The following is a 24,588-nucleotide window of genomic DNA, read 5'->3' on the forward strand; positions in this document are numbered from 1 at the left end:
TCAACATCCTTCCTGAGCTGAGGGGCCCAGAACTGGACACAGGGCTCAAGGTGTAGCCTGACCAGCGCTGAGCACAGGGCCCAACGACCTCCCTGCTCCTGCTGGCCACACTAGTGCTGATCCAGGCCATACAGTCTAAGCTCCAACCAGGCAGAAATGGAGCCTGCATGGGACAAGCCCATGGCAGATGGCAGGCCTGGGCCCTTGCTGGTTACTTTTCCATTCCAGATGCCCTTACTTGGGGTCCTCCAGCCTGGGGTTCATGTTGGGCTCATCTCGACCCATGCCAGCCGGCCGCTCTTCGTGCTCCTGCTCTGCCACGATTTCCAGAGTCATCTCCAGTTTGCCCTGTGTGGGTGAAACCAAAGCAGAGTTAAAAAGGGAGGGGGAAAAAAGGCCCCCAGCAAGGGAAAAATAGAATAAAAGGAGAGTTGAGGAGTAAATGTTTGAGGGAAAATGCTGCCTGGGGAAAGGAAAAGCACTTGGAGTGCAAGCCAGGGCCAGGAGGAACCCTGTAAGAGTGGATTTGACACAGGGCCCTCATCTGCCCACTGCAATGTTCTTAGCAGACACTCCAAGACACCTCAGATGTCACTGTCACCCTAGTTTAGGCAACCAACTCAGGAGTCTTTGGCTGAATGACTTAATTCACTCTCTGGACTCCCTTACCCCTACTGAAGTCACCCAAGCCATGTAGAGAAGCCCAGGCACATTTAAATGCATCAGACAGCTGGAACCTCACCCTTGCTCTTCTCACACCACCACATCACCCAGAACAGATGTGGCACAGAGTCAAACTGGGTGGCAAAGAGTCAAATTTGGTGGTGGAAGCCTCATCCCTGGAGGGTTTTAAGGCCAGGCTGGAAGTGGCTGTGAGCAACCTGCTGTAGTGTGAGATGTCCCTGCCTATGGCAGGGGGGCTGGGACTGGCTGAGCCTTGAGGTCCCTTCCAACCCTGAGAGCTCTATGATTCTATGGCATGTCCAAAACACCCACAGCAGAAGTCCTGCAGGAGAAGGAATTTCTCCTGAGGCATTTGGAAGCTTGGAAACCAGCCAAGTGGAAATGCTGCAGCCCAAGATCCATCCCTGGCCCTGCCCATTGCATCCTGCATGTGCTTGGCCCAGGCCAGGTCCCTCCCCAGTGCTTGGAGCAAGCTCCCCAGGTGACCCTTACCGCCAGGACCCTCTTTTGATTCTCCTCAGCCACACAGGGCCACCAGCCCTTGACAGTTTTCTGCTCAAAGAGGGACACAAAGCGACTGGAAGACAGAGTTTCATCTACCAGCTCCAGGGAGCACTTCTCAGCTGTCTTGGCAGGCTTAGGCATCTTGTTGAGATCCATCTGAATGGAGCCTGGGAGGGAAGAACACTCCTGGTTAAGACACCTCGGTGGAACAGGTCCTTCAGAGACTCACTCCCAGAAGAGATGCTCCTTGTGGCATCCTCCTGAGCTCAGGGAGCTCTGGCAGATGTCCACACAGCACCAAGGGGAGCAGGCCCAGGTTCAAGCACAGCACTAACTGTGGTCACTGGCTCTCCCTAGGAAGGAGCAATTGCCATCACCTCTGTGCTCAGGAAGACCTGAGCCATGAAATCCCTCTACAGTGTCATGGAATCATGGAATTGCTGAGGTTGGAAAAGACCTTTACAACCACCAAGTCCAACCCTTAGCCCAGCACTGCCAGGGCACCACTGAGCCATGGTGCACCACAGCTACACAGATCTTAAACCCCTCCAGGGATGGCAACTCCACCACTGCCCTGGGCAGCCTGGGCCACAGCTTGGCAACCCTTTCCATGAAGGAAATGTTCCTCATGTCCAACCTAAGCCTCTTCTGGTGCAATCTGAGGCTATTTCCTCTCACTCTGTTGCTTGTTCCTTGCAAGAAGAGACCCAGTCCCATCTTGTTCCAGCCTCCTTTCAGGGAGCTGTAGAGAGTGAGAAGGTCTCTCCTGAGCTTCCTTTCCTCCAGGCTGAACAACCCCAGCTCCCTCAGCTGCTCCTCACAAGGCTTGTGCTCCAGACCCTCCATCAGCTTCCTTGCCCAGGCTAATGACACTTTCTCCATCTCCTGAAAGGATCCAGCAATGATTCCCCTCTGGTCTGCATCAGCAGAGATGGAGTCAGAAGCCTCTCCAGACTTACCTAAATAGTCATCAAAAGAGAACTTGTCATTGTCCCAAATCTGGAAGATCAGCTGGGGTGGAATCTTGTTTTCTGTCTTGTCCAAGCTCCAGAAGTGCTCCTAGGATCACAGCAGAAAAGACATCAAGGTACTGGAAGGTGGCTATTAGGTCTCCCCAGAGCCTTCCCTTCTCCAGGCTGCCCAGCCCCAGCTCCCTCAGCCTGTCCTCACCACACTGCTTTCTGAACAGCCAGACCAAGACTCCCCAGAAGCACTGCAGCCATGGGGAACAAATTGAGAAGAGGAGGCTCAGGGGAGACCTTCTTGCTCTCTCCAGCTCCCTGAAGGGAGGTTGTAGCCAGGTGGGGGTTTGTCTCTTCTCCCAGGCACCCAGCACCAGAACAAGAGGACACAGCCTCAAGCTGTGCCAGGGGAGGTTCAGGCTGGAGGTGAGGAAGAAATTGCCCACAGAAAGAGAGATTGGCCATGGGAATGTGCTTCCCAGGGAGGTGATGGAGTCACCATCCCTGGAGGTGGTTAGGAAGAGCCTGGCTGAGGCACTTGGTGCCATGGTTTAGTTGATCAGATGGTGCTGGGTGCTAGGTTGGACTTGATGATCTGAAAGGTCTCTTCCAGCCTGGTTAATTCTGTGTTCTGTAACTCAGAGGATTCCAATCCCATTTCACCCTGACAATGAGCTCGCACTCACATCACAATGTAACACATGGTGGAGCCATGCCCACAGCACCAAATTTGCCTTCATGTGGTTGCAAGCAGCAATACAGAATACATAGAATAAACCATGTTGGAAGAGACCTTCAAGATCATCACATCCAACCCACCAACCAATCCAACCCACCTAAACAACTAACCCATGGCACCAAGCACCCCAGCAAGTCTCAGCAGAGCTCTCACCCCAGCCTGGGGACCCCCCAGGCTGCCTGGGAGGCAGGAGTGAGATGCGTGAGGAGGCAGAGACTCACACAGGTGAGGTCTTGTTATTCCTGGCTCTGAGCGAGGCTTGCAAGAAGGCAGCAGAGCCAGGCCCAGGATCTGCTGACAGCAGGGGCTCAGAGGTGTGTCCTGAGGGGGGCAGCATGGGCAGCAGCAGGGCAGCAGCCTTAATTAAAAGCAGGAAACGTCAGGGCTGTTGACGACGCAGAGGCAGGGCCATAAATCCACCCCGCTGGCTCCAAGGCTCTGAGGCATTGGATGGGGCAAGAGTCAACTGGAAAAAGCCAAACCAAACCCACACCCCCCAAAAAAAAGGAGGGGGAAAAAAGAATGTGTCACACCCCCCCCCCAGGACATAAATACCCAAGGCAGGGAGGCTGGGGACACTGCAACCCCCACTGGAGGCACTTTCCACTTCAAGAGCTCTCCCTGGATGGTTGTGTTTCACTTGAGCTCTGGTGCTGGCCTTGCTTTTGGGAGGGGGGGAGAGGGAGAGGGGAGGGGGCACACTTCCAGCTTTTTGGTGATGGAGCATTTTATTTATGCTCTTTTAAATGGGTCTGAATCTAGCACACAAAAAAAATCAAACAGAGGCAATGGAAACTTCCAGCTCCCTCCCCCCCCCCCATCCTCCACACATGGCTGTTTCTCCAGGGGTGGAGGGGGGGTGGGGGGGATGGGATCATGTTTTCCCAGCTAATAAGTCATTTTAAATTAAAACTGCTAAAAAGGGAAAGTGCTTGTGGTGGTTGTTCCCTTCCCCATGCATTGGGGGGGGGGCTGCAGGAGGGCTGTCAGTCATGCAGAGGAGGAGGCCCCCAGGAATCATGCACCCAGGCCTTGAAGAAAACCCCAGCCAGAGGAGCTCTCCAGAGAATCATGGGGTCAGGGAATCACAGGACGGTCTGGCATGGAAGGGACCTCCAGAGCCCATCCAGTCCAAGCCCCTCTGCACTCAGCAGGGACATCCTCCACTAGATCAGGCTGCCCAGAGCCCTGGCCAGCATCACCTCCAGGGATGCAGCCCCAACCACCAACCTGGGCAACCTGTTCCGGTGTTCCACCTCCCTCATGGTGCAGAACCTGTTCCTAACATCCAATCTAAACCTGCTCTGCTCTAGTCTGAAGCCAAGAGAGATTGGCCATGGGAATGTGCTGCCCAGGGAGGGGGTGGAGTCCCCATCCCTGGAGGTGTTTAGGAAGAGCCTGGCTGAGGCACTTGGAGCCATGGTTTAGGTGATTGGATGGTGCTGGGTGATAGGTTGGGCTGGATGACCTCTGAGGTCTTTGCCAACCTTATTGGTTCTAGGATTCTATAATTCCCCTCCATGTGTGGGAAGGTTTCACCTAGGGTCTGTGAGATGCAGGGAACTCATCTCCCACAGCCTGCACCACAGCCTGCACCACAGGCTCCTTCCAATTGCCCCTTGCCATTAATTAACAGCTGGACTCCATGGTCTGAATGCTGTCCTCCAACCAAACCAATTCTATCATCATGCTCAGCATGGAAGAGGTTGAAACACATCCTACAGTGACAACTGTCCCTAGCTCAGAGGCTGATTGTACCACAGCTGCATCCATCAGACCTGTCCACGCTCCAAGAGCATCACTATGTGGCTGCTGGAGTAGGAGAAGCTCTCCAAGCACCTGCTGGCCTGCTCTTGGCACTACTCCATCCACCTGAAACTGGATGTGAGCAAAGCTCTGTGCATATGGAGCCTTCCTGCAAGGCAGCTGAGGTGTTGGCAGCTCTGCTCTCTGACAAAGGTCCTGCCTGCTGGAGGACCTCATCCCATGAATGCCCTCATGAGGAAAGGGCAGGAACCAGGAGAAGGAGCAGGCTGCTTAGAGACCCAAATTACTGCCCCCAGTCTCTGAGCTGCTGCTGCAGGCCCCCTCCTCTTGGTGAGTTCCTTCCCCATCTGAGGTGCTGGCTGAGCTCACTAATAAGGTCTCCCTGGAGCCTTCTCTTCTCCAAGCTGAACATCCCCAGCTCTCTCAGCCTGGCCTCACAGCAGAGGGCTTCCAGCCCTGCCAGCATTGCCGTTGCCTCCTCTGGCCCTGCTCCCACAGGTCCCTGTCTGTGCTGTGCCGAGGACACAGCAGAGGTCACAGCAGAGCAGAGCAGAGGGGCAGAATCCCCTCCCTCCACCTGCTGCCCACGCTGCTGGGGCTGCAGCTCAGGACACAGCTGGCCCTGGGCCGTGGGAGCACGCTGGCAGCTCATGTCCAGCTTTTCAGCCACCAGCTGCTGCCAAACACAGCATCTGGGGCTCCTACCTTCCCTTCCTCCCATTCTGCAATGCCCACGGACTCACCCATGCTCCAAGCAAACCAAACCCTGGTCAAGCTCACTGCAGCACCCCCCCAGGACCACTGGCATGCTGGGGACTCCCTGCCTGACGGAGGCTGCCTGCAGGGAGGTTTGTCCCTGTCCAGGTGGCAGGCTGAAGCCTGCACAGCAGCACAGCCTCTGCAGCCTTGGCCTTTCTTGTGGAAAAAGGCTGTAAATGTGGTTTGGCTGGTGGAGGAGCTTTCCTCCTCTGAGCCCCACGAAGCCATGGCAGAGCAGGGCTGGGGAAGCAGGAATGTGATGCTGAGCTGGGGTTTATGGGGTCCCTTTCAAGGCGGTGTGAAATTGGCCTCCGTGATTAAACCTCGCCGCAGAAGCTCGCTATAAAAACAACCCACGGCAAGAAATGGATCCCCCAGCCCTCTGCAAGCCAGGAGGGGGAAGAGGCTTGGGTTATTGGGTTGGGTTTGGGGGGGTTGGGTTGGAGGGGGGAGGGGAGGCTGGGGTTGGTTTGCAGCAGGGGGAGAGGGGAGGCCGGCCGGTGAATATTTCCTGGCCGTGCATAATGCAGCAGGGGAGGCAGGAAAGCAAAGGAGCTGCTGTCACCAGGGAGGTGCTGACAGGGCTGCACTCCTGGCTTGTGTGCTGTGCAATACAAATAAAGGAGCAGCCTGTGGCTTTGGGGAGGCAGTGAAGCTCCAGCCTGGTGGTGCCCAAGCAAGCCTGGCCTCGTTCAGCATTGCCCCTGGAGAGCGATATGGAGAGCATCAGGGTCCCTCCTCCCTCAGCAATGAGGGAGCCCCAGCCATGCAGGAGGCTGCCTTGGAGCTCAGCCAGGAACAGACTCTTCTCCCAGAGGAGGCAGCACAAGCTGTCCTGCAGGGCAACCTTTCCAGCTGTTGAGAAAATGCTTCCCTGAACCTCCTCTCCTGGGGATACTTCATGTAGCCACAGCAAGCAGACAGTGGAGACCACTCCTGATTGCCCTTCTGCTGGCCTCACTTGCCTTCTGCTGGCCTCACTTGCCTCTCCCTCCTCTGGGGAGGGGTCTGCAGCACAGCCCTGTGAGAAGAGGCTGAGGGAGCTGGGGTTGCTTAGCCTGGAGAAGAGGAGGCTCAGGGGAGATCTTGCTGTCTACAACTACCTGAAGGGAGGTTGTAGCCAGGTGGGGGTTGGTCTCTTCTCCCAGGCAAGCAGCACCAGAACAAGAGGACACAGTCTCAAGCTGTGCCAGGGGAGGTTTAGGATGGATGTTAGGAAGGAATTCTTCCCAGCAAGAGAGATTGGCCATTGGGATGTGCTGCCCAGGGAGGTGGTGGAGTCACCATCACTGGAGGAGGTTAGGGAGAGCCTGGCTGAGGCACTTGGTGCCATGGTTTAGATGGTTAGATGGTGCTGGATGATAGGTTGGACTGGATGATCTCAAAGGTCTTTTCCAGCCTTGTCTTGTCTTGTCTATTCTATTCTATTCTATTCTATTCTATTCTATTCTATTCTATTCTATTCCATTCCATTCCATTCCATTCCATTCTATTCCATTGCATTCCATTCCATTCTATTCTATTCCCTTCCATTCCATTCCATTCTATTCCATCCCATCCCATCCCATCCCATCCCATCCCATCCCATCCCATCCCATCCCATCCCATCCCTTCCCACTGAAGCAGCCAGGCAGTTGCTCGCAGTTTCTCCTGCAGCAGAGGGATGGATCCTCTTGCAGTGCCTTTTTGGTCTCTGCAGGCCAGGTCATTCTGTGTTCTGGCATCCCTACAGCATTTTTGTTGTTGCTGACACCTAACACTGCAGCCTAGTAGCAGAACAAGTCTGGAGGCAACAGCTACATTCCTTGGCCTGGCGTCTGCCCCTGGCCTGGCAGGGATCAGAGCCCTCCACCACCACTTCCACACTCACTCTCTTCACTCTCTTGTGCTCAACACTTCTCAGATGCTAGATGAACAGCCCAGCCAGGCCTTGGAAGCTCCAGCTTAGTGGTTTGCTTGCAGGTCTCAAACACCAAAGCAGCTTCTGACTTGTTTCCTGAGAGGCTCTCGCAACTCTCCCCTGGCTCTGGTTCGTGCAGATGGCATTTGCTCAGGCATTCAGTGTCCAGCTTGCTCTGCCCTGCAGGACAGCTAGCATTCAGACTTGGCAGCAAGATGAAGCTACCACAGAAACTGGCACTTGGAGCTCAACATGTCAAAATCAATTTCATGCCTTTTCCACCTCCCCAGTGCCTGTGAGATGTGGAGGACAGCGGGGAGGGCCTCTCTGACTGGGTGCCCAGGGAAACCTGAGCCACAGCCAGCCTATCTCCACAGGTTCTGGTTGTACCATGACCATCTGATAACATTGTCTGCAAGAGTCAAGACCTGCCAGGCTCAGACCTGGGGGTTTAAAGTTTAAACCCTGCAGGCATCTGCTCTTCCCTCTCTGCTGCTTGGCAGCGAAGCGTTGTGCTCATCTGGGAGCTGGACCTGTCTGCTTCTCCCCTGCTTAGGGGGAGCTCAGGGGTGCTGAACCTCCACTGCTACCCTGGGCTGGCAAACAGCAGCATTCCAACACAGAACCACAGCATTGTTTGGGCTGGAAGAGACCTTTATGATCATCAAGTCCAACCCTTCCACCCAGCACTGCCAGGGCACCACTGAACCATGGCCCTCAGCACCACATCCACATAGATTTTCATTCCCTTCAGGGATGGGGACTCCATCACTGCTCTGGGCAGCCTTGACAACCCCCAAGGGTAAGAAATTGTTCCTCCATCCTAAATCTCCCCAGGCACAACTTGAGGGTGTTTCCTCTTGTCCTGTCTTTTGGGGAAGAGATCAACTGCCTCCTGGTATATCCCAGCCAAGATCCATCACTTCAGGCCCAGCCCATGGGGGAGAAACTGTTCCTCATGTCCAACCTAGACCTCCCCTGGCACAACTTGAGGCCACTTCCTCTTGTCCTATCACTTGTTCCTTGGGAGAAGAAAATGCCTCCCAGCTGGCTCCAAGCTCTTTTCAGGGAGCTGGAGAGAGCCAGAAGGTCTCCCCTCAGCCTCCAGGCTGAACCACCCCAGTCCCTCCAACTGCTCCTCACACCACCCTTCACCAGCTGCATTGCCCTCCTCCAGCACCTCAATGTCCTTCTTGGAGTGATGGGCCCAAGAATGAGCCCAGGATTTGGGGTGCAGCCTCACCAGCACCCACTGCAGGGGGACAATCACTGCCCTGCTCCTGCTGCCCACACTGTTGCTGTGAGGGTGCTGGAGCCCTGCAGCAGGCTGCCCAGAGAGGATGTGGAGTCTCCTTCTCTGGTCACCTTTGAAGCCTGCCTGGACATTGTGACCCCAGGCAACCTGCTCTGGGTGACCCAGCTTTAGCAGGGGCTTGGACTGGAACACAAAATCACAGAAGGTGAGGGGCTGGAAGGGACCTCAAAAGATCATCCAGTCCAAGCCCTCTGGCCAGAGCAGGATCACATGGAGTACATTACACAAGAAAGCATCCAGGTGGCTTTTAAATACCTCCAAAGAAGACTCCACAACCCCCCCTGGGCAGCCTGTCCCAGATCATAGGATGTTAGGGGTTGGAAAGGACCTTCAAAGATCACCAAGTCCAACCCCTCTGCCAGAGCAGATGAACCCTAGAGGTCCCTTTCAACCCTCCCCAGGCTGGGATGTTGCAAACCTCACAGAGACCCTGGTGGCCAAGGGCATCCTTGCTTTTGGAGGCAATATTTGCAGCCTGGCTTGGGGCTGACCTAATCTTGAGGTCCATCCTGCAATGCCAAAGGGAGCTCCAGCTTGGAAGGAGGAGCCCCTAGTACAGGAAGGATCTGGAGGTGCTGGAAGGTGTCCAGAGAAGGGCCACAAGGAGGAGCAGAGGGCTGGAGCTGCTCTGAGGACAAACTGAAGGAGTTGGGGTTGTGCAGGCTGGAAAGGAGAAGGCTCCCAGGAGACCTAATTGTGGCCTTCCAGGATCTGCAGGGGGCTCCAAGAAAGCTGGGGAGGGACTTTTGAGGGTGTCAGGGAGGGATAGGACTGGGGGGGATGGAGCAAAACTAGAAATGGGGAGATTCAGATTGGATGTGAGGAAGAAGTTGTTGCCCATGAGGGTGGTGAGAGCCTGGCACAGGCTGCCCAGGGAGGTGGTGGAAGCCTCCTGCCTGGAGGTGTTTGCAGCCAGGCTGGAGGTGGCTGTGAGCAACCTGCTGTGGTGTGAGGTGTCCCTGGCAGGGGAAGTGGAACTGGCTGATCCCTGAGGCCCTTTCCAACCCTGACAATCAATTCTGGGATTCTATGAAAGGGGAGCAAACAAAGGAGAGCAACCTGAAAGCTGCTTTCCCACCTCCCCTACCCCCCAGCCAGCCTCCCTCCCTCCCGGGGCCAGCAGCAGCCGGGGCCTGCCGCAGGTGGCTTTGAGCAGCTCAGGGGTTGCCATCTGAGAGCTTTGTGATTTCAATTCCCCTTCTCTTGGCTTGGTTTTTTTTTTCCCCCTCCTTTCCATGGCCTGCTTTTCAAGTTGGGCACAGGGGCTTTGCTTTTTTTCTTTTGTCTTTTTTTTTTTTTGTGTTGTTGTCCTCTTTCTTTTTTTTACAGCAGCAGTAATGAACCTGGAGTTCAAACAGCACATGGCCAGATCAAACCTTGCCAGAGTGGAATGTGTGTCCCCCCCCAGCCCCAGCCCCCCAAACACAAGGCACAGCTTCTCATTCATTATTTTCTTTGCCTTTACAGAGAGCTTTTACAAGCTGTTTATTTTCTGATACAGTGTTGGCAGACATGTGGTCAGAGGAGAATCAATATCAGCACAGTGGGATGTATTTGCTTAAAGGCTTTATGGGGGAGGGGGGGTCTTTGCTTTTTCCAAGGGGGGGGAGGGATGTGGGGGGGATAATTGGATGTAGTACACACTGTACTTCTGATTTGTTTAACATGAAGCGTGAAATGGGTACAGCTATGATCCTGTCACTCACTTTTAACTGCCCAGCCATTCATTTGGGAGCCAGGGCCTCCTTGCAGGGATTGTTTGGCTCAAGGGGTGGAGAGCTTGCTGGGGATCTTCCCCCCAACCCCCCCTCCCCAAAGCAGCAGCTCCAGGCCAGGCTGCGCCGGGAGCTTGCTGGCCCCGTGCCATAAGCTGGGCTGGGGGAGCCTGGGGAGCCTCCACTGGATGCAGAGGGTGCCACTGCCACCAGGTCTTGCCACTCAAACACAGCCAGGGATGAAGGCTCGGGGCTGGATGGCTGAAGGGGGTTGAGCATTGATGGAGTAACAGAATGATTTGGGTTGGAGGAGACCTTGAAGATGATGGAGTCCAACCCTTAGCCCAGCACTGCCAAGTTACCACCAAACCGTGGCCCCCAGCACCACACAGACAGGGCTTTGAAACCCCTCCAGGGATGGGGACTCCACCACTGCCCTGGGCAGCCTGGGCCAGCCCTTGGCAACTCTTCTGGGGAAGAAATTGTTCCTCATGCCCAGCCTAAACCTCCCCTGGCTCCTCATGTCCAACCTAAACCTAGTTTCCAGTTGTCCTATTGCTTGTTCCTTGGGAGAAGAGACCAACCCCCACCTGGCTCCAACCTCCTCCCTTTCAGGGAGTTGTAGAGCCAGAAGGTCTTCCCTGAGCCTCCTTTTCTCCAGGCTAAACAACCCCCAGCTGCTCCTCAGGAGGCTTCTTCTCCAGATCCATGAAGGAACTGTTCCTCACATCCACCCTAAACCTCCTCTGGTGCAACCTGAGCCTGTTCCCTCTTGTCCTGTCCCTTGTTCCTTGGGTGGCAGCACAAAGAAAGAGGAAGCTGCCACAAAACAGGACCAGGTCTCAGAAGGTGAGGCTGTCCCTGCTGCCCACACAGATCCAACAATGCTCTTCTTCATCTCCAGGTGATGAGCAGGAAATGCAAGTGACTGGATCTCTCTCCCCTGAAACATTCCATGAGAGCCAATCCAACTGCCACCAGGGTTTCCCCATCTATGCAGCCCAGCTCCATCCCTGTTTCTCACTCTCTGTGCAGCTCCCAGTCTGCACCTGATCATCACATTGCCCTGACTTATCTAAGGAACACCAGAAGGAGAGGTAGGAATGAATGGGGGGTTACAAATCACATCCACTTCACCCTTCAACCCAAATCATATAGAATCATAGAATCAATAAAGCTGGAAAAGGCCTCAGAGCTCATCAAGTCCAAGCTGTCACCCAACAGCTCCTGACAACCAAACCATGGCTCCAAGTGCCACATCCAATCCCCTCTTGAACCCCTCCAGGGATGGGGACTCCACCACCTCCCTGGGCAGCACATTCCAGTGGCCAATCTCTCTTGCTGGGAAGAACTTTCTCCTCACCTCCAGCTTAAACCTCCCCTGGCACAGCTTGAGACTGTGTCCTCTTGTTCTGGTGCTGGTTGCCTGGGAGAAGAGGCCAACCCCCAGCTGGCTACAGCCTCCCTTCAGGGAGCTGGAGAGAGCAATAAGATCTCTCCTGAGCCTCCTCTTCTGCAGGCTAAGCAACCCCAGCTCCCTCAGCCTCTCCTCACAGGGCTGTGCTCCAGACCTCTCCCCAGCCTCCTTGCCCTTCTCTGGACACATTCAAGATCAAACCTTTCCTTCCCATACCCACACCAATGCTGATCCCAGCTGATGCTCAGGCACACAGAGGGGTGCCAGCCACTGCTCCCAGGTGTGGATGACTTTCAGTTAGCACAGAGCCAAAGCTGAGCCTTGCAGAGCTCCACTCGTGCTGCAGTTGTGTAGCTCATGAAGCACAACTCCAGCCCAGAGCTGTGCTGAGAAGGTAGAAACATCTGCCCAGGGACACTCACCTTTTTTGAGATGTAACACATCTGCTCAGCAGGGAGATAGTCAAAGGGGAAGATGAACCTCCAGTTGAAGTTGCCCTCTCCTCCCATGGACCTGTAGTGCACATCTGTCTTCTGCTTGTTCTCCTCATGGCCAACCAGCCAGCTGCAGAAAGCAAAAGCATTGCGTGGGAAACCCATCAAGGACCTTGGAGCTCACTCAGCATCACAGGGGCCACGAGCAGGCAATAAAATGTCTTTCATCCCTGCGGCTGCTGTCTCTAGGGATAACCTGAAGTCCACAGGAGCCTCGACAGGGAATGCAACAGCCTCTGGGAGTTGAGCCAGTGCTGGTGGTAGCAGGCTGAGAAGCTCTGCAACCTCTTCTTCTCCCTCTCCTGAGCGTCATGGATGTCTTAAAGACTCAAGATTACTTTAAGCCCTGTCCTCAAGTTGTCATTTGCCCATCTCTAAGAACACATCACTTTCTAATGTGCCTTGGTGAGAGGTGCCTTAACCTTTGCAGCCAAACCAGCCAGCTGACACTGCAGTTCATCTCTAAAGACTGTCCTGTTGAAGAGGCAACCAGGCTGAAGCACCAAAGGACCATTTCCCTCCCCACCTCCTTTATTGATTTCCCAAAGACATTACTTGCAAGTCCTAAATGGCCAAGAAGTTCTTCTCCAGGGAAACCCCAGAGTGGCCAGGGTGATCTCCAGCCACTCTCCTCAAAGACAGCTCCTCACAAGCTCAGTGACAGAGTCCCAGTGTGGTGGGGGTTGCAATGGACCTCTGGGCATCATCTGGTCCAACTCTCCAGCTAAAGCAGGGTCACTCACAGCAGCTTGCCCAGATGAGTTCCTGGCCATTGTATTATTCCTCCCCATGCCCAGGACCCTACACTTGCCCTCGTTGACCTTCCTGGGGCTCCTCTCACCCAGCCCAGGTCTCACTGGCTGGCAGCACAGCCTGACTGGGTGTCAGCCACTCCTCCCAGCTCGGTACCATCAGCACACCGAGGGTTCACTGTGTCCCTTCACCCAGGTTGTTGGTGAAGATACCAAGCAAGACTAGACCCAGTCCTGACCCTGCTGAACGCTGGATGCATCTGGATGTGTCTGGATGCATTCCTCTGCAGACTACCCTGGGGCGATCCTGCTTTGGCAGGGGGGTTGGCCTCGATGATCTCTGGAGGTCCCTTCCAACCCCTAATGTGCTGCGATACTGTGAGCTACGGGCCTCCAGCTCTGCCCTGCTGCTCACAGCTCCTCTCCTGGTCTGAGAAACCTCGTCCTGATCACCCCACAAGCAGCCCAAGGGCGAACTGAAAACTTTCCCTAAGTCCTTTTTGTCCAGCTGGGAGTTTTGCAACTGCGAGGTTGGGGTTGGGTTGGGTTTTTTCCCCTCTCTCTCTGCCTGGTTTCTCTTTCCCTGTCCAAGACATTTTTTTTACCCCTCCTCCCAACCTTCAGCAATCAACAAAACAAAGCATGCAAATGCATCCATTTGTGTCTTTAGAGCCCTCCTGGAGGAGAGCCAGAAGGTTCCCAGGGACTCTCTAATGAAAGCAATTATCCTGCTCGATTGTTTTGCGCTTCAATTGCAAGGAAGAGGGTTTTTTTTGGCCCAGCTCTGCAAATGACTCCTGCTCCTGCAGTGCTTGAGAGCAGCACATGTCCCAACCCCGTCGTGGGAGACAGGGACGGGAGGTCTACTCGAGTTCATCCCGCAGAGCACGGCCCCCGGACACGTTGGCAAAGGGGCGGCAGGGATGGTGTGAGCAGGTCACACTGCTGCTGCACTTGGGGCTGGATTCTCTGGTTTGGGCTGGGGGGACCAAAATGGGGAGCCCAGGTGCCCAGGCACAGCCTTCAAAGCTCGGCAGGAAGCTGCCCAGGACGCAGCGCCAGTGGCCTCTCCTCGCAGGCAACCCCAAACGGAACGCTCTGCCCTGCTGCCTGGGGCACCGCTGGGTTGTCTCCTTCCTGCAGAGCCTGCTGCAGCAGGAGAGGCCAGAAATCAAAAGCAGTCACTTCACAGCGCCCCAGAACTAGCAGTACAGCACAGGTTAACTTGGTGGAGCAACAACAGGCCCCCCCAAGGGCAGGACCCTGCCTGTGGCCAGGACCGGCAGCACACAAGTCCCTCTCAGTGGAGTTCAAGGACATGGGGAGGATGAAAACAGAAACACCTCTCTGGGAGAACAGGCTGAGAGTTGGAGTTGCTCAGCCTGCAGAAGAGAAGCTTCCAGGGAGACCTTCTGGTGGTCTTTCAGCAGCTAAAGGGGGCCTGAAGCTGGAGGGACGTTTTCACCAGGGTAGGTAGTGATGGGACTAGGAGTGATGGTTGGGAACTGAAAGAGGGAGATTTAGACTGGAGAGGAGGGAGAAGTTCTTCACTGTGAGAGTGGTGAGAGCCTGGCCCAGGCTGCCCAGAGAGGTGGGAGATGTCCCACCCCTGGAAACATTCCAGGTCAGGCTGTGTGGGGACCCTGAGCAACCTGCTGTAGTTGCAGATGTCCCTGCTGGCTGCAGCAGGGTTGGACTCAAGCCTCACACACCTCACTCTTTGCTCTTCACAAAAGGAAGATTTTGGAGGAGCCAGGACCTTCTTTTACTTAGCTACCCAGCAAGGAGCTGTAGGTGAGCTTGAAAGATACCACATAATGGCACACAAGGCTTAGTAGTGGTTGGAAGAGGACTCTGGAAGCTTCTAGCCCAGTAGGCTCAAAGCAGGTACTGAATGTGGCCAGCAGGACCAGGGCAGTCATCACCCCCCTGTGCTCAGCACTGCTGAGGCCACATCTCAAATACTGGGTTCAGTTCTGGGTCACTGAGGTGCTGCAGCATGACCTAAGAAGAGCAATGAAGCTGATGAAGGGTCTAGAGCACAAACCTTGTGAGGAGCAGCTGAGGGAGCTGGGGTTGCTCAGCCTGGAGGACAGGAGGCTGAGGGGAGACCTCCTGGCTCTCTGCAGCTCCCTGAGAGGAGGCTGGAGCCAGCTGGGGGTTGGTCTCTTCTCCCAAGGAACAAGCAATAGGACAAGAGCAAACAGCCTCAAGTTGTGCCAGGGGAGGTTTTGGTTGAACAATAGGAAAGTTTTATTCCCTGAAAGTGTTGTCAAGACCTGGCCCAGGCTGCCCAGGGAGTCCCCAGCCCTGGAGGAGTTTCAAAGCCATGGAGATGTGGTACTGAAGGACATAGTTCAGTGGTGCCCTGGCAGTGCTGGGTTAAGGGTTGGACTCAAAGACCTCAAAGGCCTTTTCCAACCAAAACAACTCTGTGATTCTACAATTCCCCTGACTCTGCAGGGGAGATGTTTTAAGCACAAGCAGGACCATGGCTTCCCCTCCCCACAACCTTCCTCACACCTTACCCAGGCATGGTGGTGATGCAGCCCTTTGGGGGCAAAGATGAGGAAGCTGGGCAAGATTTTATCCCATTTACAGCCCTGGGAGATGTGCTTGGACATGGGGGATGCCAAAAGGGAGATGTGCTTGGACATGGGGGATGCCAAAAGGGAGATTTGATGTGGCATTGGGGATGCTAAAAGGAGAGATGTGCCTGGGCATTAGGGATGCTAAAAGGGAGATTTGATTGGTCATTGGGGATGCCAAAAGGGAGAATTGATTGGTCACTGGGGATGCCAAAAGGGAGCTCTGCTTGGTCATTGGGGATGCCTAAAGGGCGATTTGATGTGACATTGGGCATGCTAAAAGGAGGGATGTGCCTGGGCATTAGGGATGCTAAAAGGGAGATTTGATTGGTCATTGGGGATGCCAAAAGGGAGAATTGATTGGTCACTGGGGATGCCAAAAGGGAGCTCTGCTTGGTCATTGGGGATGCCAAAAGGCAGGCAGTGTCTCTCAGCATGCAGTGGATGCTGTCCTCTTCCCAGCAACCCCCTGTGAGCAGCATTTCAGGGCCCTGAAGTGCACAGAGCAGCTTAACTGGAGCTGATAACCAAGCACTTGATGTGAATACCAGGTAAGTGTGGTGCATTCTGGATTTACAGGAGGAAAATTGGGATTGTAAAAGAGGGATTTACAGTCTGTTTCAAAATCCTACCTCTTCCTGCCCATAAATCCACAGAAGGCTCAAGCTAAGTCAGTCCCTTGGCTGGGACTGCACCATTTTACACCAGAGAAAACACAAAGGGAGGCAGGCAGGGAAGGGAATGTGCCAGAGGAGCTAGCTGCTGCTTGCCACAGGTTTTGCGTGTTTCAAGGGGGGGGGGGGGAAATAATGAATAAAGAAGGCAACCTGTGCATGTGGAACAAGCCCAGGGGCATCCCAGGAAAGGAGCTGGGATGGAGCTGGCAGCTGAAATCATCCACTCATGGAGTGCTTTGGGTTGGAAGGGATCTTGAAATGTCACCTACTCCACCCCCCTGCAGTCAGCAGGGATGTCTGCAGCTAGAGCAGGCTGCTCAGAGACCAGATCCACCTGCCCTGGGATGGTTCCAGGGATGGGGCACCTACCACCTCTCTGGGCAGCTCACTCCAGCACTTCACCACCCTCACTGGAGACATCTCTCCCTTCTCTCTAGTGAGCATCTCCCTGTGTTAGTTTCAAACCATCACCCCTTGTCCTGCCTCAGGCCCCAGCAGCTGGAGGGGGCAGCAGCTTACCCTTTGACATAGATGTCACTCATCTTCTCCCCAGTGATGCTGAGGTCATCCAGGATGACGTCCCTGGTGTTCCAGATGATGCAGCGCAAGTAGAACCTGAGCAGCCCCAGAAACAAAAGCAACCTGAGGAGGTGGAAACCTTGCTCCAGAGACCCCCCTCCAGCCCCCTAGACAGCAGGGTTGTGCTCCTCAGCCAGCCAGCTGAAGGAGCTCAGACACCAATCACCTTTCCCTGCAGAGGAACCCCACACAGACACTTCCCAGCTTGGCAGGTGACTCATCCTCCTCCACCCCCCTCAGAGCTGACATCCCCAAGCCCTCTCCTCACCCCCTCCCAATCAGAAGGTGCTGGAACCCTAAGGAAAACCAAGTTACCTCTTGGCTTTGCGTGGTGTGATGTTGAAGGGGGGCCCAGGCTGACCCAGGGATTTTGGGAACAGGTCCACCCACATCTGTAGCTTTCCCTGGATAGAGAGAAGGTCACAGGGAGCCTGCTGAGCCTCCCGGCTGGGCTACCTTCCCCTGCTCAGCCCATGGAGAGAGAAAAGTGCTCCTAGAGTGCTCCACTGTTCCTTAGTTGAAGACTAAGGCTAAAAGTGTCATTAACTATGATATTTAAATCACTTCAGTGACAGCTGGGTATGTTAATGGCTTCTGATATGCAACTGATGGGTCTGGATCACCTGAAGGTGCACTCTGGCTTTACTCCCCCTGGCTGACTACCTTCACACAGGGACAGACTGAAGACCAGGTCCATGGGAGGTGCTGCAGAGCAAGCAGCTCACTTCTTTCCCATGGAGTTTCCTTTTGTCACCAGAGGCACAGCTGGTTTAAGGGCTTCTGGCCATGGGAGTGCAGGGTGGGATGAGGAGAGGGCAATCACACAGTGCTGGAAGGACACTGAGGTGCTGGAGTGTGCCCAGAGGAGAGCAATGAAGCTGGGGAAGGGTCTAGAGCACAAATCTTGTGAGAAGCAGCTGAGGGAACTGGGGTTGTTCAGCCTGGAGAAAAGGAGGCTGGGAGGAGACTTTCTGGCTCTCTACAACTACAGAATCAACCAGGTTGGAAAAGACCTTTGAGATCACCAAGTCCCTCCTATCACCCAGCTGGAAAGGAGGTTGGAGCCAGCTGGGGGTTGCTCTCTTCTCCAAAGCAAAAAAAGACAGGACAAGAGGAAACATCCTCAAGCTGTGCCAGGAGAGGTTTAGGTTGGACATAAGGAACAACTTCTTCCCCCAAAGGATTGTCAAGGCCTGGCCCAGGCTGCCCAGGGCAGTGGTGGAGTCTCCATCGCTGGAGGGGTTTAAAATCTGTGGAGATGTGGTGCTGAGGGCCATGGTTCAGTGGTGCCCTGGCAGTGCTGTGCTACCAGCTGGACTTGATGATCCTAAAGGCCCCTTCCAACCAAAAGGACTCTGTGATTCCACAAATCCACTTCTGCTTTCACAACATCCTTCCAGCAGCAATGAAGCTGCAGTCTCAGGCTGAGGGTGGGGTTAGGTGGTCTCTCTCTTGCTGCTAAACCCCAGGCCCATGAGCTGAAAGTGACAAAAGCCCAAACCCACCACACCATCCTTTGAGAAGCAGCTCATCACACAGGGCTTTGTGGTTTGCTTGCTTTTTTGGCAAGCAAACCTTCCCTTTCAGCAGGGAACTGGAAAAGCCCAACCTGGTGTTCAGCTCCCGCCGGAGCCAGCCTGATCCGCGGCTCGGCAGCAGGTCAGAGCCACGAAGGCGGCGCGGCCTGAGTCACCCAGGTCGACCCCCTGCACCCAGCACCACCCCCATGGCTGCTCTTGGTTAGAAGCCCCTGGTTGCTCTGCCCATCCTCAGCCCCATGGTGCGGCAGAGGCAACGTCCCCGCTCCCCGTGGCCGGTCCCACAAGCCCGCGGCACCTGCGCCTGCGAGGGCAGCCCAGGCCGACGGAGAGCAGCCACCTCCCGCCCCTCAGCAGCAGCTTCCTGGGGTGAATTACCACAGAAGATGTCAGAGCAATTGTCAGTGTGCTTACATCTGCAGACAGCTCTCCTCATCCACCACTTGAGAGGTGGTGTGGTTAAAAAACGAACCCGTGATGGGAAACAGCTGGACTCGCGCAGCGCGGTGGCTGTGCACATCCACACCAGCTTCAAACTGCCTTCAGAATGCAACTGGAACATGCATGGCAGATGGCCATTAATCATTTTGTTCCTCAGGAAGCACCACTTTTTGGTCCAAATAAAGCACACATACATGGGAGGCCACTTCTGGGGTACTGGGTCCAGCTCTGGGCTCCCCAGTTCAAGCGAGACAGGGAACTGCTGGAGAGAGTCCAGCAGAGGCGGTGAAGGTGCTGAGGGGCCTGGAGCATCCTTGTGAAGAGCAAAGGCTGAGAGCCCTGGGGCTGTGGAGCCTGGAGAAGAGCAGCCCCAGAGGGGAGCTGAGCAATGCTGAGCAAGAGCTAAAGGGCAGGGGGCAAGAGGCTGGGGCCAGACTCTCTTTGGAGACAGCACAAGGGGCAGTGGGCACAGACTGGACCTCAGGAGGTTCCATCTGAACAGGAGGAGAAACTTCTTTGAGGTGAGGCTGCTGGAGCCCGGTCTCAGGCTGCCCAGAGAGGCTGTGGAGTCTCCTTCTGTGGAGAGCTTCCAAACCAAATTGCCCAGAGAGGTGGGAGATGCCTCATCCCTGGAACCATCCCAGGTCAGGCTGTTTGGAGCTCTGAGCAACCTGCTCTAGCTGCAGATGTCCCTGCTGACTGCAGGGGATTTGAACTAGATGAGCTTCAAAATTCCCTTCCAATCCCAAGCAGCCTGTGACTCTATGGAAATCAGCACAGGAGGCTGGAGTCAGTGTCCCCAGGCTCTTAGAGGGTGCCAGCCACGGAGCTGAGCTCCAGCCTGCATTGTAGAGCCAGTTCCACGAGCTGAGTCCCCTGCCTGGGAAAAGCCAAACGTCTCCTGGAGCAAGGAGCCTGGAGAGCACTGGATCACAAGGAGATGCTGCTTTTGGTCTTGGCCTGGCCACCTCCCTCCCCTCCTCACCTGCTCAATCTCTGGCTGCAGAGGGCTGTAGAGGCGTCTGGTCTCCACGTGCTCGGGCACCAGCCCCTGCCTGCGCAGGGCGTGCAGGGCAAGGCGCTCCTCCGCCGGCCCCAGGTGAGGGTTGAAGGGTTTGCTGTCCTCTGCCAGAGAGCAGACAAAGAGCAGTGTCACACCATGCAGTGAGCATGCCTGCAGCACTCTGGCTGTGCCACAGAAGCCTGGCAGTGCTGGTGGAGAACAAGTTCCCCACGGGACAGCAATGTGCCCTGCTGGCCAAGAAGGCCAAGGGGGTCCTGGGCTGCATTCAGAGGAGTGTGGCCAGCAGAGCCAGGGAGGTTCTCCTCCCCCTCTGTCCTGCCCTGGGGAGACCTCACCTGGAATATTGCATCCAGTTTGGGGCTCCCCAGTTCAAGAGGGACAGGGATCTGCTGGGGAGAGTCCAACAGAGAGCTACCAGGATGATTGAGGGCCTGGAGCACTGCCCTGTGAGGAGGTGCTGAGAGCCCTGGGGCTGTTCAGGCTGGAGAGAAGACTGAGAGGGGATTTAATCAATGTTTATCAATATTTGAGGGCTGGGGGGCAAGAGGGAGGGGACAGGGACAGGCTCTGCTCAGTTGCACCCTGGGATAGGACAAGGGGCAATGGATAGAAACTCCAGCACAGGAGGTTCCACCTCAACATGAGGAGGAACTTCCTCACTGGGAGGCTCCCAGAGCCCTGGAGCAGGCTGCTCAGAGAAGTTGTGAATCTCTGGAGAGATTCCAACCCCACCTGGCCATTGTGATCCTGGGCAAGCTGCTGTGGGTGCCCTGCTTGAGCAGAGGGTCGGACTGGATGATCACTGAGGTCCCTTCCAGCCCCCACCACACTGGGATTCTGGGATCCCACCCGCCAGGCTAGGGCTGGTGGAGGCCATCACCCCTGAGATGCTGCCTTTCAAGCAGAGCATTTGAAGGCCAGCACCTTGGAGGAGCTCTGAAATGAAACGCTCTCCACAAATATCCCTGTGGCTCTGCAGCTTTCAGGTGATATATCCCAGCTCCTTCCTTGGCAAGAGCTTGAAGTGCTTAACTTCAGCCAGATGGGCAGTGGAAACCTGGTGTGAGTGAGTGTGTGTGTGTGCAGAGGCAAAAGCAAAACCCCTCTCAGAACACAACAACTGTGGGGTTATGGAATAATGGTGGGGGTGCAGAGCTTGTAAAAGCCCAGCTCTCCTGTTTAATGGCTTCACTTTATGCAGCCAGGTTCAGATCTGCTGCTGCTCTGCGAGCACAGCTGGTTTCCAGATCTCCTCGAGGTCAAGCATCAGACTTTGTTCTGGTTTTTGAACTGATTGCCATTAAAGCAGAGGAAGGTGAAAGGCAGGGGCTGGGAGAAGGGGGGAAGACCCTGCTTGGTTTAACACCTTTCCAGCCCTGGCTGGAAACCTTTCACGTAACGAGAGGCAGCAAAGGAGCTGTTGCTGCCCCACTCCTCCTCCCCTCCTGGGGACAGCCATGGATTGTGCTTTGATCCCCAGGAGCAGGCAGAGGGATCAGCCCTGGGTTGTGCCTTCACAGAACTGCTGAACCCCCAGCTTGGTACAGGCTGGAAGGGACCTTTGGAGATCATCTGGTGCAGGGTCACCCAGAGCAGGCTGCCCAGGATCACAGTGTCCAGGTGGGTTTGGCATCTCTCCACAGAAGGAGACTCCACAACCTCTCTGGGCAGCCTGCTCCAGGCCTCCACCACCCTCACAGCAAGGCTTTTTTTCCCTCCAACTCAGCTGGAACCTCCTGGGTTCCAGTTTGTGTCCACTGCCCTTAGCCTTATGTCTCTGCAGACCAAGCCCTCTTTGACAGCTCTGTGATATGGTAGTGGCCTTCATGAAGATAAACTGCCTCTCCTCAGCCATGCACAGTGGAGCTTCACCTCCTCCCTGAGCCAAACCATGGAGGTTTTACACTGCAGCTGGTGAGACACCCTCACAGGCTGCCCAGGGGGGTGGTAGATGCCCCATTCCTGGAACCATTCCAGGTCAGCTTGGACAGAACTCTGAGCAACCTGCCCTAGTTGAAGATGTCCCTGCTCCTTGGAGAAGGATTGGTCTAGAGAGGGCCTTTCCAACCCAAACCATTCTGTGATCCATTCTCTGAAGCCCCCCTTCCATGACTCTAGTCTCTAAAAAGCAAACTTCTGCCCCCAGGGATGCCAGGCAGGGGTTGGTGTGCAGGACACTGCAGGTCTCGGTGGCTTCTTGTGCCCCTCCAACACTCAGGGATGTTGTCTCCTTGCTGGCAGAGGCTGACTTTGCACTGCCCTCTGGAGCAGAGCTCCGAGGCAGGAGCTGTGGTGGGCCAGGCTGGGCACGGTGTGCATGAGATTGTCTCCATCTAGTGACTCCAGCCCTGAAAGGCAGGGATGCACAACTGCTCCTCCAGCCCCGGCTGCGAGGGACTGGCTGCGAGCGAATCAATCACTCGGGGCCAAAGGCCCTGTGGCTGGACCGCAGGTCTGGGCTCAACCACGGCGTTTGGTGCGGATCCAGCTGTGATCTGCAGCCTTTGGGGCAGAGCCAAGCTTGGGAAAGGGGCAGAGCCCAACTGGACAGCAGAGGGCAGAGGATGGGGCCACAGCCATCTCTCAGTGCTGACCCCTGCACTGTGACAACCTCATGACCTCCAACCCCATCCCTCGCTCTGGGGAGAGGAGAGGTGTTTGCAAGCCCAGAGCACCCCCAGGCCCTTACCCAGTTCAGAGAGGATGTACTCCTGCTCCCTGAAGGTGATCCTGTCAGGCTGGTAGGTGGGAGCCTTGTAGCTGTGCTGCAGGGCGAAGAGGTGGAGCAGCTGGGAGGGACGGAGCTGGTCTCGCCACTGGTTGGGACCCGAGCTGAAACCAAACAGGAGGGGGAATCAGCAGCTGGGCATGGGGGAGGACATCTCCCAGCATAAAGGAGGGGCAGCAGCATTACACCAAAGAGGGCAGGTCTGAGGAAGGTGCAGCTGGCTCAGACTGTGCTCACTGGTGGGTCCCCCAGACCCCTCGTGTCACCCTTCAGCTGGCCCTGTATGTGGGAGGTGTCCTCACTGTGGTGTGCCCAAGAGGCAGCAGGGACCTGGCAGGGTCCCCCCAAGGACATGGCTGTTATCTGAGGCATTTCATGCTTCTGGAGGAGAGCCAGGGAGGCTCCTCAGATGTAGGGCTTCTCTGGAGTGAATCTGACTCAAGACCTGTCTCTGCAGTGAAGTACAGCACTGCTCAGGTGCCCCTGGGATGGTGGACACCTGGACTGAGACATCACCCTGGTCCCCATGGCCAGCTCAGCACTGCAGAGACCTGAGAGTGACAGAGAGCCACTGGCCAAGGCCAGAGAGGTACCTACATGCAGTAGGTCTGGGGGAGGCCACAGCGTGCCCCATACTTGGACAGGAACCGGTTCTCCAGGTCTATGATGGTCTCCCCAATCTTCTCATCCTTTGACAGGAGATCATAGTCGTAGAGAGTGATCTTCAGGTCCTTCTCCAGGGGCAGGGTGCAGCTCAGCTCAAACATCCTGCACAACAGCAGCCCAGAAACACCCATGAGAGGAGATCCACGCTGCCGAGAGCCACACAGGACATCGACCCCAGCCCAGCAGATCATACTCATAGAACCATAGACTCAAGAAAGATGGAAAAGACCTCAGAGCTCAGCAAGTCCAAGCTGTCACCCAGCACCTCCTGACTAACTAAACCATGGCTCCAAGTGCCACATCCAATCCCCTCTTGAACACCTCCAGGCATGGTGACTCCACCACCTCCCTGGGCAGCACATCCCAATGGCCAATCTCTCTTGCTGGGAAGAACTTTCTCCTCACCTCCAGCCTAAACCTCCCCTGGCACGACTTGAGACTGTGTCCTCTTGTTCTGGTGCCGCTTGCCTGGGAGAAGAGCCCAACCCCCACCTGGCTACAACCTCCCTGCAGGCCGAGGCAGTGCTCCTGGGGGATGCTGGTGATGTGGGAGGTGGTGAGGAGCGGGTGAGCAGAAGGGCTCACGTCTGCCCCAGCAGGAGCCCCCTCCACCTGCTGCTGCGAGGGCTGGGGAGAAACACCACCCCCAGTGCCACAGCCAGCACCCATCCCACAGCAGCTTTTAAGGAGGGGAAGTGAGTGATTATGCCACCAATTAAGAGCGGAGGAGGAACTGGGGTCAGCAGAAAGCAATTAGCTGAGGCTGGCCGGCAGCCAGCGCCGGGGGAAAGCTCCTGAGCCGGGGGAGCTTTAATAGCCAGCAGCAGCCAGGACCTGGGGTTTACATCTTGCTTTAAAGACCAGGTGGGAGGTGCAGCAAGCTGTCTAGACGGCCTCTGGCCAGCAGCCAGGCTTGCCAATGAAGGGCTTGCTCAGCCTAGGAGAGCTCCACGGGGGCTGGCTGTGGCTCTGCAGCGGGGCAGGAGGCCCTCGGGCTCCATCGCGCCGCACAGGGAGCGGGGGCTTGGCATGCAGCGTCAGAAAGGCAGAGCTGCCACCTCCCCTTGGCTGCCCTCACGCACATTGCCCATCGACAGCCTGGATGAAGGCATGGAGCGTGCCCCAGCCAGCTGGCTGGTGGTACAGCGCTGGGAGGAGAGGCTGACACCCAGCCAGGCTGTGCTGCCAGCCACCGAGACCTGGGGCTGGGGGAGAGCAGCCCCAGGAAGGGCAGCAAGGGTCCTGCACCTGGGCAGGAACAATTCCTGCACCGGGACAGGGTGAGGGGTGGAGCTGCTGCAAAGCAGCTCTGGGGCAGCACCTGGCACAAGCTGGAACC

At 55.8% G+C, this 24,588-nt stretch overlaps 1 protein-coding gene across 1 annotated transcript in view; it reads right to left on the bottom strand.

Moving 5' to 3' along the window:
- The window catches only part of DYSF (dysferlin), a 91,352-nt gene that overhangs the window by 9,937 nt on the left and 56,827 nt on the right, over window positions 1-24,588 (bottom strand). The window contains exons 46-54 of the mRNA XM_054172414.1: window positions 23,181-23,351; window positions 22,545-22,687; window positions 19,817-19,956; window positions 17,168-17,256; window positions 16,793-16,888; window positions 12,185-12,326; window positions 2,148-2,247; window positions 1,177-1,355; window positions 239-348 (exon numbers count right to left, since the gene is read on the bottom strand). Of these exons, the coding sequence (XP_054028389.1) occupies window positions 239-348; window positions 1,177-1,355; window positions 2,148-2,247; window positions 12,185-12,326; window positions 16,793-16,888; window positions 17,168-17,256; window positions 19,817-19,956; window positions 22,545-22,687; window positions 23,181-23,351 (1,170 nt within the window). The remainder of the gene's footprint in view (window positions 1-238; window positions 349-1,176; window positions 1,356-2,147; window positions 2,248-12,184; window positions 12,327-16,792; window positions 16,889-17,167; window positions 17,257-19,816; window positions 19,957-22,544; window positions 22,688-23,180; window positions 23,352-24,588) is intronic.

Source organism: Dryobates pubescens, chromosome 23 (assembly GCF_014839835.1).
Source record: "Dryobates pubescens isolate bDryPub1 chromosome 23, bDryPub1.pri, whole genome shotgun sequence".
Taxonomy (NCBI): Eukaryota; Metazoa; Chordata; class Aves; order Piciformes; family Picidae; genus Dryobates; species Dryobates pubescens.